Source organism: Tripterygium wilfordii, chromosome 1, assembly GCF_013401445.1.
Source record: "Tripterygium wilfordii isolate XIE 37 chromosome 1, ASM1340144v1, whole genome shotgun sequence".
In the NCBI taxonomy this organism is placed as follows: domain Eukaryota; kingdom Viridiplantae; phylum Streptophyta; class Magnoliopsida; order Celastrales; family Celastraceae; genus Tripterygium; species Tripterygium wilfordii.
Genome location: NC_052232.1, coordinates 9198824 through 9212393, shown reverse-complemented (window position 1 = coordinate 9212393; position 13570 = coordinate 9198824). Strand labels below are relative to the sequence as shown.

The window sequence follows — 13570 nt, the reverse complement described above, 5'->3', positions numbered from 1 at the left end:
CACTTTTCAAAAGTGTAAAAAAAGTTAAATTAGGGGGCACGGTCAGATCTCACTCCCCAAGATCTGACGGTTCAGGTGGTGAACAGGCTCCCCCTAAATCCCGGTGAGTTTGCCTTGCGAGCTAGAAATTCGTTGCATAAAAGGAAAACACAAGGGTTCCTTCTTGTCCGCTACAATCTCCATGCAATAGGCAGAACATAACCTCTCGGTTTGGGCCCGACAGTTTAAACCCACATGAGCGGCCTGTGTGAAAAATTGAAAATTATCAACGCAACCCCAAACCAAACCCAAGTTGTCATCAGCCCAGACCCAAAAGAGAAATACGTAAACAGTTGTAACAGCCCGAAAACAGAATGTAAGCCCAAACACGCAGTTGTCATCAGCCCAAAGTCACAAGAAAGCCCAAGATCAAACCCACTTTTCCATCAGCTTAGGCCCGAAAAAGAAAATGTAAAAGTTACACTCAGCCCAAAGCCAAAAGTAAGCCCAAACACAGACACATTCAGAGAGAAAACGTAAAAGTTGTGTAATTAGCCCAAAGCCTTAACACTCAAATGATCAAGTATTGCCATTTACTTTCTCCGTTTGTGCACACTCTAATTGAGATACCATTCTTATATTTCGAAACCCCCTCAATTCCTACTAAGCCTCTATCTTCTTGTCAACGCTAAAAATCTCATGTCGATCTGATGCATTAATCCAGCCTCGTGGTTTATAAATGAAGTCCAACTCCTTTCACATTGAAAACTTGTTTTTTCTAGGCTTAAGAATTATTAGCAACAACCCATGAAAAACAAATTCATGAGGATTCATAGCCAAAAACGGACAATATCTTCAACGTGTTTGGATTGAGAATTTCAATATTGTATGGAGCGATTTCTCGGTCTAATTGACATAACTCAACCGAATGATTTATAAGAAAGCTCAGCTCCTCTCACATTAAAAATGCGTTTCATGGGCATTAGCGATCGTCTATGAAGGACAAATTCGTATGGATCCGTTACTCAAAACAAACAATATCTCAAGTGTGTTTGGGGTGAGAATTTCGAACACCTCTTCATCGAAATCTTAACAAATTAAGCAATATTGTACATGTCAATGCCTATGCTAACGCTGGGATTTCAATGCAACAGCAACCATATAATCTAAAGCAATCCCATTTTCTTTTGTCTTCACTAAAACCCCAACGCACAATTCAATGTAATCAATTGATTGTCTTCTTGCTTGGAACCATGATTTACACCACCAGCTAGCCTGCCCAGTCTTGATGATCATCATGCATATATAGACAATCAAAGTGTGTTGACCATCTTGGGTTCTGTAGATTTCAGAGCATCAAAGTTTCTCCCTAGTCCTCCTAGCAGGCTAGCACCAACACCCAAGCTATATAAACCAAAGTTTATATTATATATTCACACATGTATTCAATTGAATATATATATATAGAATAAGATTATATATTCCATAAGTGGAGTGACAACTTTTGTAGTGAAGAGGAGCGTCTTCTTATTAAGAGTGAAGTGGTCCAGAGTGCAGACTTTTTCACACGTGAAGACGCTCCCTTGCACTGTGTGTGCAATTATGTTGATCACTCCCTCTCCCTCATCATCAATTTCTTTCTTTTTGGTCTCTAACTTCTTGTGTGCCCCAATTAGCTACCCAAACCCCCCCCCCCCTCCCCCTCCCCTCACATCTTTCATCAAAGTTGGTGTGGGACACTATGATGTAGAAAGTATTCTAGTGGAAGGCATTGACGTATATATCTAGGATCTGAACTCACTGGAGATATAACTAAGCAAGGGTTCCGGGATATCGTTCTTGGAAAGTTTTTTTGGAATTATTTATGTATCGCGACGATAATTGCTAGTAATAATTTAAAGCAATAAAACGTACATATTTATTTATCACAATTGTTCTCTATTAATTTTCATATTTTGAAAACGTTATATTACAATATCATCAATAAATAGTTTGAGGCAAAAAAAAAACAATCATTTAAAAATGGCCACTCATTAGAATGCGTAAATCCGTTTTGACAATATTTATTCATGAAAAGTATCTTCCAACACTTGTTGCTACAAGTAAAACTAATGCTAATTTCAAAAACCGATCCAAATAAAAAGAAAGATATGCTTCTTTGTATACGCTATCAATCTAGAAAGATCACAAGCCCCTTCAAATGACTAAATCTGTCATTTGTTTGTACATATGCAATATTTGTCTCTAGTTGATGCTCAAGAGTCATGCACATTTCTTCAATGATAGATGATGTTGTTGACCGTGTATAGGTGTTAGGTCTAGAACAAGCAATATTAGGCTAGTATATTGGGTTTGCTTAACAATATCTATATATACTTGTAATTTATTGTCAATTTTGAGAATCATTAATCCAAGTTAACACTACAATATACACTTAAGCCACTAGTTTTAAAGTGGTAAGGATGTTGTATATCACCTTGATGACTAAGATTCGAATCATCCCACCCCGTTTCAAAAAAAAAAAGTTAACACTACAATGTTCTAGACTAATAATTTTTATGATAATCGAGAACGACGTCATACAAGGTTATTCTTTAGACATTCGATCTGATCTAAACTCGGACCGTCAGACGCGATTGATTCACAATAATCACTTAAAAATTAAGTAAAATATTACAAATTATGGTCACGAGAGAGATTTAATACACATCAATTTTTCTGGTAGTTTTTTCTTGTGCCAATGTGTCCTCTTTGATATTAAATTGTTCTATATGAATAAAAACCTGGGAGGAAAAAAGAGAGCATTAAATGTTAAATAAAATTATTAAATATTAAATGATGCAATATACAAGGCAATTTTGATTGTCCAACAATGTTTATATCACAAGCATTACATATAGTCTGCTGAATTTTTTTTTTATTCTTTAGAATAATTAGAGTATGAATAAAAAACTGCTCATTGGTGGGATTGGAATCACTTATTTTCCTAGGAGACAATAAATGTACTGAGGAATAATACAAGGGTTTGGGCTCACAACAAAAGTACACAAAACCAGGAATTGATAGATTGTTCATGTTCATTGATGGGATGGATGGGACAAAACATTTGGTGCTACAGCTGTCATTGTTGTAAGAACCTTTTTTTTGGCAAGCAATCAAAACTATCATATTTAATGTGAAATGAATTTTTTTAATTAATGTCAAATGTAATAAAATACCAAAAACAATAAGGCTATATAGAGTTAAGTTGACATAGGTCATTGAAAGATAGCGTGTTTGCTCATTTTTCAAATGGGTCACTGAATGTTTAGAATTTCAACAATTGGATCAATTTAGTCTAATTCCGGTCAATTTCGTGTTGGAAATTGGTGATCTCACGGTTGTAGAGCTGATTTCAAAAAAGTTTTTGTTGAGATGGTGAAATTGATTGTGGTAACTCATTGTAAATGTAAGAGATGGTTGCAGGTTTAACTTTCACACTCAAGAGTTTAGTCATTATTTCCTTACTAGCATGAGTTTTGACCTGGTCTAAACAATTGTCAGCGTGGAGTGGACTGTGTTGACGGTACGAGTTTAGAGTTGGTTCAGCAGTCCAATGGACATATTGGGCTACCGAATTCTCGGTTATCAAAAAAACAAAAAAAGTGTCATATATAAATAATATCCCAAAATAGGCACAAATTTTACTTAAAAAAAAAAAAAAAAAAGAGGCACAAATTAATAAGGTACCGTTTGTGCAGACACTGTGAGGTACTGTTTGGTGTAGTTCCAGTCGTGCGTCTTCAGTCTGTGAAGCAAACAAATCCCAAAACGGGGTACGTAACCGCTAAAAAACGCTCCTCTATATCACATCCGCTGATTTTGGCGGCACTAAGACCGCAACTCTCCTCAAACCCCGTCGCCTCCAACATTTTCTCTCAATTTTCTCTCCACATTCCACTATTTCTTGCTTAATCTCCTCAACGTGGATTCAACAGTTAATTTCTCCAAAACCCATGTTTTATTTTGTGTTTAGACCTTCGCTATAAATGTGGAAGAGGGAGAGCAGGACAGAGGAGCCATGGAGTGGTTGGACGATTCATTGTCTCTCTCTAGCCTCTTGTGTCACGAAAATGACGAAGTTTGTTTTAATAGACAGGAAGATGAGACCGATTACATGAGCTATCCGGGTTGTTTTTCCTTAGGGGGTGCAGATGACGAGGAGTATATAGAAGGGTTGATTCGAAGAGAAGATGCCCAATTTGATTCCAAATGCCATCTATCATCCTCTCACGATTGCGCAACCACCGCTGGCCAGAGCTGGCTCAAATGTGCGCGATTGGAATCCATTGAATGGATTTTAAATGTATGCGCCTCTCTACCTAAAAATCCCTTATTTTTAATTTGATTGTGATTTGGGTTTTGCTTAATACTGTGCTGAAGTTCGTGAAATTGATGTTTTTTCGGTTCAGACAAGAGCAATATTTGGATTCCATTTCAATACAGTTTATCTTTCTGTGAATTTCTTCGATCGATTCCTTTCAAAGCGAGCCATTGATGTAAGCAACACTATCTTGATCTATGCTTTGATAATGGGTTTTCACTTTTTTTTGTTTGGCTATGAAAGGGAATTCATGGAGGTTGTTCTATTCATTTAGGATCGAAAATCGTGGGCTTTTCGATTGCTATCGATAGCTTGCTTATCGTTGGCAGTGAAGATGGAGGAGTATAAAGTACCAGCCCTATCAGAGTTTCCAGTTGAAGATTATTACTTTGAGAGTAAATCAATACAGAGGATGGAGTTGTTGGTGTTGAATACTTTAGAGTGGAAAATGGGTTTGATCACTCCTTTCGCTTACCTACATTACCTGATTCACAAAATTGGCGGTGAATCTAAACGAAAAGTAGTGTCTGGAGCTGTGGAACTTATTGTGGAGATGATCAAAGGTGAATTATACGATTGACGAATAATTCCTATCAGGCTGTTTATTTCTTTTTGTCTATTTATCAAATTACTTTGGTGCAGAAATTAATTTGATTGATCATAGGCCTTCTGTCATCGCTGTCGCTGCAATATTCGCTGCATCTGATAATCAATTATCGCAGAAAAGTTTGGAGCACAAGATGACCAAATTGTCTTTGTTCAGTTCACTAGAAAATGTGAGCTTTCATGCTTTTTTTGACAATGCAATGGTGTTGTTTTATGTTTAATGCAATGTTCTTGATTTACTAACTTTTATTTGTTATTGCACTGTGACAGGAACATATATTTTCCTGTTATACTTTAATGCTAGAGATAGATATGAGAAAATCTAAGACACCCATTTCTGTGATTTCGCCACTTGTATCATCAATGCATTCTATGTCAACCGATGCTGCTGAGAATACTTTTACATCCAGAACTGGCATAAAGAGGTGTCTAACTTTCAGTAGCTCTGATCAAGGTTGTCCGGTAAAGAAAATCCATCGGCAATAGTTGTATGTGATTTGATATGAAGATTGATTTGGGTTTATTGATTGAATTATACGATCCTGTTCTGGGCTGAAAATTGATTCTTGCTACCAGATTGGACTATTGGCTTTACTGATTGCTATATGCCATTTTATGGTATGAGTTGGAATTCGATAATTGAGTTCCATTTTTTGAGCATCTATCAAAAGTTTCCAGCCAGTGCAGCGGAACTGCGGAAGAGATGATTACTGAAAAATAGAAAGTAAATAAAGAAAGTGAATATCTTTAGCCAAAGAAGCTGACTTGAAAGCCCAAGAAGTGAAGAAGAGAGAGGCCAAGAGAGCACCAGAAGGCCATTGAAGACTTGTTTGTCTATAGTGCTTTTCTTTAGTGTTTGCTTTCTTCGATGCTGCTGCTGCTGCTATTGCTTACTTTATTTTCTCATAATTTATTTTCCTGTTACTTTTTTCCTTACTGTGACAGAATATATATTGATGTAAACATCACTTGCAACCCCCTACCTTTTGAAGGGGGGCTTGGGATGCATCCCATGTCTTTTAAAAGGCTGAAAGCCATGAGGAATGAAGAATTGTTTTTGTTTGATTTGATACATCTGTGTTGCATTTTGGGCCATTGAAGGCTATGTAAAGAAGATGGTGATTGGATATGTTGGGAATGTTGGGGTTTCTTTTTCATGAGTGGGAAGCTTTCCTTTTACTGTTGTTGGGTAAAACTTCTTTTATAACCAATACCAAAGACAAAGTGCCTTTGCTAATCATAGCAAAATGTCACATCAAAATGTCACATTAGATCACTTGATTAGAAGAGTACTTAATTTGAATCAAGTTCCTTAATCTTGTTTTCATAAAAACAATGGTTTCCTTTTTGGGTTCAGAGGAATATCTTAAACAGAAACGCACCGGGTAATATAACTTTCGGTCATGAAAAAAATTATCAATTTCCAACTCAGTCACCGAATGTTCACACGTGTTTTAATTTGAGAAATCAAAACTGAAAATTGCTCCAATATACATACACGGACAAATTTCTCAATATTCGGGCATGTTCTTTATATTAACTTTTTATGTCGCATAAGCAGTTTACTGCCCGAATAGTTGAAAATATGCCCGAGTGGGCATATTGAAACAATTTTTTAACTTTACATTCTCAAGTTGGAACGTTTGAACATTCGATGACCGAATTGGACCTCGTCAACTCTTTCAGAGACCAAAAGTTTGCATTACCCCCACAAACACACACACACGAAAGTCACTGTTTCCATCAAAAAACACATGCCAATGGTCATCTCCTAAGGTTGTATTTGTAGGACCAATCCATATCAAGAAATGATATATGCAGACACCAGTGATTTTTGGGGTTGGTGGGGGAACAGGTGCTTGAGATTTATGGCAAAAGGGGATGTGTGTCAGTGGCTCCACCCATCTGTGCTTTCATAGACTAGGAGAGTCATAACCATGGCCAGTCTGGCTGGCAAGGTACATCATTGTATTTTAGTTTGCAGTAGTTACAAACTGTCAAATAGATATGGGTCTGATGCAGGTCATTTTCAGTGGACCATACAAGCTTTGAGACCACAGAGCATCATAGACATCTTACCAGTCATAATCATGTTGTTAAGAGACATGTGAATCTGGGTCTTGTTTCCTTCAATTGGTATGAATGAGGAATTGCAGCTGTAAATGTAAGTGTTGGAACCACCTGGCAATGGCACATTCAGCCCTGTAAAATTATACATCCTTTATTGCATGGGACTCATGGACATCTTTAGCTCCAGTTTTTTTTTGGTAAGGGTATATGTAAGTCGGAATTCAAGTATTTGTCGATTAGGGAAATCTGGAGAAGACGATTGCCCCCCAACAATGTGTCTGTAAGCGTTGGAGAAGAGAGCGATATCTAAAGAACAAGCTTGCAAGGTGTCATTCTCGGAAAAAAAAAAAAAAGGGAGAAGATAACATTTTTCAAGAATTACAACAATAAATATCAAAATAAAGAAGGGGGAAGTCCAGATCCGGAAACTTTAATAATTGAACATTTGCAATTACATTTCTCTAACATACAAGATGCTTAGAAAACATTTATCTATCTCCAGATCAGAAAGATTCAAAAAAACAAAAGAAATATCAGAATCCTAGATATGGGAATTGGGACTCCGAATTTCGATTTTCTTGGTTATGAAGACAACAGACCAGATTAAACTTTCATGGCCAATAATCTTCATGTCTGTCAAGTATAAACCATTGCAAGAGAAGGGAGCTCCTATACTTGTTCGCAAGCATAAAACACAATGAATGCAATGCAAGACCAAAAATAGCACCTCTCCGAAATGTGTTTACACGGGTATCATCTTCAGTCCAGCGGCAATTGGCATGCCTAAAAATCCGATGAACATGCTAAGGAACCACTGTGAAAATGTGAGAGGCATTGTATTTGCAAATGTACCCAGGAACTCCACGATTATGATCTGGAAGAAAAATGTGCAAGAGAGGACGGTGACAAAGACATAGTTATCTAGTATGCCTTTGAAAACATCAATTTCCTCCATCTCGCGCGAGCTTATCTCATTGAAAATCTGCAGGGAAAAGAAAATGAAAACAAAACCAATTTTAAATGAGTGAAGTTAAGAAGAAGAAACATATTGAGCTCAGGCTTTACTAGTATGCACCAGATTTGCCTCTGCCAATGCATTAAATATACATTTAAGCGACTATGCTAAGCCAATTAGAATTCGTAATAAACTGATGTGTTTGTGGAAACCCAGCTAAAATTCGACGTGATTCATAAATGGATGAAAAAGATACAGGTTTATTGAATACCTGAGTTCAGCTCCACTAGGCAAACAACATTTACCATAAAATACACTATAAATACACAGTAGAGCAAGAGAATACTTGTCGAAAACGTGAAACTGATAAAGTAAAAGAAATTTTCAAGAATTCAAAAATGAAAAAGGAAAGGCCGATAGTAATTTACATATACCCTCCACCATTAATTGTCTAAAACATGAAACTGGTTCATGATTTCACAAAACATATGGAACAGTTCCCATTATAATCCATCATGAATAAAGTAGTGCACTTGCTTTACTCCTCTGTTTTCAGAAATTGTCAGCAAACAACCTTGTTATACCATTCATGCAAATAAATAGGAAACAAATAGAGAAAACAAAAAGAAGTTCGGTTCTTTTAAAATGCAATAATTCGAGTTCTTTTCCATAAGATTGCAGTGCTTCTACGCAAAGTTAAAACGCAATAATTCGAGTGTCAACAAACATGCATTTTAGGAACAATAAAACTGTCTGTCATCATCGAATGGTTAAAGCTAATATTTCAGCATGATTTACATAGAGAATTCAAAGGAGCTTTCAAGAAATGTTACCTGACAAAAGACAAATGAGTTGAATATGAGAGTATTTAGGTTCAGATCAGCATCTGGTCCATCCAGATTGAATAGCGCTTTTCCTTTTGCTTGGAGTTGCCATATTACAATAAATTGATATAAAGATTGACCCAAGATATTTCTCCACATGACATTACTGATAAAGTTTCCTTTCCTGCCAACTGGTGTACGCTTCATTAATTCATCATTTGGAGGCTCAGTTGCAAGTGCAAGTGCTCCCAGTGTATCCATAATCATATTGACCCATAATAGCTGAACAGCGGTAAGGGGAGCATTGCCTGAAGGCATACAAACAATAAAATTATGGTTATTTGATATAAAAGAAAATTAAAAAGGTCATTACATGAGAAATAATGTCTAAGGGTTTTCTTACCTGTCAAACAAGCAGAAGAGAAGTTAACAATTAAAGCAACCACATTAACAGTCAGCTGGAACTGTACAAACTTTTGAATATTTATGTAAACTGAACGTCCCCATTTGGCCACTGTGACAATTGTGGAGAAGTTATCATCCAAAATTACAACATCTGCACTTTCTTTAGCCACCTGATATTGGGGAATAAGATTAGAAAAAATTTCATTCATTCTAACTAAAATTAAATGCACCATAGCTGATGAGAAAATGCTATTTGAAAAGGAAATGTCGAATGATACACACTTCTTCCATTGAAAATTAACCCAGAAAAGAAAAGCAAAAAGACACAAAACACGTCAGTTCTACTCCAGAGTGTTAGTGTCAATCTATTATTAGAAATTCCTATTCTGCTGCACTACATCAAACTATTCCCATTTTGGACATTCCCCTATACTTGATAAGGCACCTTGCATTGAGCATTGCTCATCATTTCATCCATGATTTTCATTGTCAATGGCCACTACCATCCTAGCCAATATCTCTTATTTCCTTTTCTATGGTTCTGTACTAGTCCTTTTCATTTAATCATCCCTCTCCTTTTATATTTATATATATAATTTATTTTCAATATTATGTTATGACTGTCCCGTGGTAGTATTATAGGGGTGCAACATAGAGGTCAAAGATTCAATTACTGAAAACAACCTCTCCACATATTATGCGGGGGTACATCTTGTCTGTCCCCGACCCCGGCCACTGTAGGAGCCTTGTGCATGGGTATTGTTTACATTTTATTCTTTTATGACTGTCAAGCATTCAGCACTATAAAGCATGTCTGTCAGGATTTTACCATATATACGAGAGGGAACAGCTATGGCAGTGGTAGGCCATTAATCTTTCCTAGCCCCAGATCTTCAATATTTGGAAAATCTTGCTTCAGAATTAGTTTAGCACTCTAAGTATAGATTTTCATTACGATACTTGCAACTTAGCATATCGTCTTTTGATCTCATCACATAAGACATATTGTCAACCAATAAGTAGCCAACAACAGTTAGTTTTAGATTTTTTGGGCATAGTGCACATGTAAATTAGGAAAGTAAAAAAGTTTAATGGGTCAAGAAGCAAGTGACCTTCTTTCTTCTTTTACAGTATTTTTTAATCATTTTACCTTACACGGCTTGTTTCTAACCATCATGTACGTTCATCTTATCAGATGATCATATTTTTTGTATAAACGCACCTCAGTTCCTGCAATTCCCATAGCTAGACCAATATCTGCTTCATGCAGTGCCGGGGCATCATTTGTTCCATCACCAGTCACTGCCACAACTTCCTCAAAGGTAGTCCGCAGCTGTTTTACCAGCATATGTTTGTCAAGAGGTGAAGATCGGGCCATTACCTATAAAAGAAGTTATAATTTTGAATCACGGGCTATCAAAATATATTACAGCATGAGGAACTTTACGTCTTCAAGATATTTGATAAATAGAAAAGCAAAAAGTACCTGAATTTTTGGAATCAGGTCAAGCAACTCCTCCTGACTTTTCTCTCGAAAATCTGGTCCTTCAATGGCTATGCCATCATTTGTGAGAATCCCACATTCCCTGGCTATGGCCTTTGCAGTATTTATATTGTCTCCTGTAACCATCCGGACAGTGATACCAGCTGAATGACATACAGCAACAGACTCCTTGACCCCAGGACGGACAGGATCTTTAATACCCACAATCCCAATACAGGTGTACCCAGAAGTTGGCAGAGAATTCTCTGGCAAGAATCCGTTTTCCAGTTCCATGTATGCCAGGCAAAGAGTTCGAAGAGTCTCATTAGCAAATTCATTAATTGTAACATTCAGATAATTAATGGATGTTTCATCAAGGGGAACAACTTCACCATTTGAATTGATCGCCTTATCACAGCCAGCCAGAACTATTTCTGAAGCCCCCTTGGTGTGGGCACGCAAACCACCCCCAGGAAGCTCCAGCACTACTCCCATCCGTTTCTTTGTAGAGTTGAAAGGCTCAACTTTAACAAGTTTGGATGCTTTTCGCTCTGCATGGAAATCTCCACCAAGAGATAAGGCAAACTCTAACAAAGCCGTCTCGGTGGGTGTTCCCAGTATCTCATGTTTGCCATCTTTGTTAACAACAACTTCACCCCCAGTGTTGTTAAATATTGACTGAATAAAAAGCTTTATAGCGGAATCAGGGATTTCAGAGGACAAGCTAGAAGACTTGCTCACTTCCTGAACATTCATAGAAATGCAAGCTTTCACAACAGTCATGTGATTTGTAGTTAGTGTTCCAGTTTTGTCACTGCAAATAGTCGTGGCTGACCCCATTGTCTCACAAGCTGCGAGATGGCGGACCAATGCCTTATCATTCATCATCTTCTTCATGGCAAAGGCAAGGCTCAATGTCACAGCCAATGGTAGCCCCTCTGGAACTGCAACAACAACAATTGTCACTGCGACAGCAAAGGATTCCAAAATCTCCAACGCTTCATCTCCAGACCAACTAAAGTGGCTTCCTTCTTGCCATTTTCTGCTAAATAGACTTTGCACCAAGACTGCAAAAGTAACAACAGCAAAGAAAAGGCCTATCTTTCCAATAATGGTGGCCACCCCATTCAACTTCACCTGCAATGGGGTTTCATCATCTCCCCCTTCACTAAGAGTTGCCATTAGTTTACCCCACTGAGTTCTCATTCCAACAGTTGCAACCAGCATTTTGCATGATCCATCTTGTATCTTAGTTCCAGAAAGCATGAACGGGTTTTCAGCACTTACCATTACTGGTTCGCTCTCCCCAGTCAAACTGGATTCATCAATCAACACAGAAAATCCCGAAACGAAAAGTCCATCAGCAGGGACTTGGTCCCCAATTGCAAGATGCACAATATCACCCGGAAGCAAATCATAAATGGATAATTTCTGCCTAAATCCGTTTCTTGTAACCTGGACAGTAATCTTCTTTTTCTCCTTGTCCAGATCCCTGAACTGCAAAGACTGGCGATAGTCACTTGTTGCTGTCACAAACACAACCAACAATATGCTAGCAACAATGCCAAGACCATCATGGGCTCCCTTAGGCCATCCTTCCATTGCTATGCCAACTAACAAAGACACCAAAGCACAAACACCCAGAATCATAAGTGTCATGTCTTGCAGGGCTTCCCAGACATATACCCAGAAACTCCTAAGTTCACTTTCAGCAAATTTATTAATTCCAAAAATCTCTTGCCTGCGGACAATATCACCATCGATAGTTAGACCTTTTTCAGTGGATGTGGATAGTTTTTTCCCAATACCCTCCACCCCACCATGAAATTTCAACTTCTTCACGTCGTGACCTTCAACTATGGATCCTAATTCATCAGCACAAATCTGGTATCCTGCATCCTTGACGTCCTCTGGTACCGTATAGTCACTTGGCGACACACCTGAGACAAACGTTTGTAAGTAAAATGTTAAGCAAGAGCTTAAGAAAATCGGATTATCTACATAATTCCGTATATCCTTACCTTGTATAAACTGAAATGCAGCTTTGGAAACCAGAACGGCAATCCTCAGCTTCTCCTACAATATTTAAGAGAAATCAAAATGAAACCCTTAAAATGTAAATCAAAACGGAATCAGGAATCAATCATGACCTGAAACAAAAATAAGGGGGAAATAGTAGAACCTGATTGCTGCGACGCATGGCAGCAGCCTCGTATCTCTTGGAGAGATTGGCAGTGAAGCGGAATCGCCGCTTTGGGTTCTTCACCACCCCAACAAGCTTCCTCCATTTCTCTAAAGCCTCCTCCGACGTGTGCTTCGCCTGAACATCAAAGTTCTCCAAATTGAAACTCTCCATCTTCTCTTCTGCACTTACAAACCCAAACCCAGAAATAATTTTTTTTCTTTCTACCCAATCGTTTCACCAGAACTCTCTTTCAAATAAACCGAGAAAGCAAAACGAAAGAGAAGCAGAAACTGCTTGAAAGAATCTTCGCAATGGGTCGTCTTTAATGGGGAATATTGGTCGACTAAATTGACGAGCTATTTCGCAATCATAGCATCAACAGCAGCAGAAGCAGACGATAAAGGAAAGTTCAATCTTCTTTCGTAGAATATGACAGTGAAAAAGAAGAGTTAGTGCGAGGTGCCTAACAAAGGGGAAAAAGAAAGAAAAAGGAAAACTTCGCTTAGTATTCAAGTCCAGAATTGCATTTCAGCTACAGAATCGAACAATATGTGGAAGATGGAAGAGAAGAGGATCCGATATTTGATGCTTCAACTAATAACGGTCTTTTCTTCTCTCTCCTTATCTTTTGGAACTGAACGAATTGGCCCGAGTCAAAACCCTCACTGTATTAATTCCATGATTTTTTTCGTATTTGGAT

The 13570-nt window shown here is 37.7% G+C and overlaps 2 protein-coding genes across 3 annotated transcripts; one reads left to right on the top strand and one right to left on the bottom strand.

Annotated features, from left to right (window-relative positions):
* The first annotated feature begins 3767 nt into the window (after window positions 1-3767).
* Window positions 3768-6077, top strand: LOC120001361 (cyclin-D5-1-like). The gene is made up of 5 exons (XM_038849644.1): window positions 3768-4324; window positions 4431-4517; window positions 4617-4905; window positions 4985-5118; window positions 5219-6077. The coding sequence occupies exons 1-5, from the start codon at window positions 4040-4042 to the stop codon at window positions 5432-5434; spliced, it is 1011 nt and encodes a 336-aa protein (XP_038705572.1). The 5' UTR covers window positions 3768-4039; the 3' UTR covers window positions 5435-6077.
* A 1308-nt stretch (window positions 6078-7385) lies between these two features.
* LOC120000264 (calcium-transporting ATPase 2, plasma membrane-type-like) lies at window positions 7386-13481 on the bottom strand. Of its 2 annotated transcripts, XM_038848253.1 has the most exons (7): window positions 12868-13479; window positions 12707-12761; window positions 10689-12625; window positions 10425-10583; window positions 9201-9372; window positions 8807-9105; window positions 7386-8000 (listed from the first exon to the last, which is right to left on the bottom strand). In XM_038848253.1, exons 1-7 carry the CDS (start codon window positions 13039-13041, stop codon window positions 7761-7763), a joined length of 3036 nt encoding a protein of 1011 aa, XP_038704181.1. In that variant the 5' UTR covers window positions 13042-13479; the 3' UTR covers window positions 7386-7760. The 2 variants fall into 2 exon arrangements, with proteins under 2 accessions (XP_038704181.1, XP_038704172.1); XM_038848244.1 differs by having other exon boundaries at window positions 10689-12761; window positions 12868-13481.
* Between the last annotated feature and the right edge of the window lie 89 nt (window positions 13482-13570).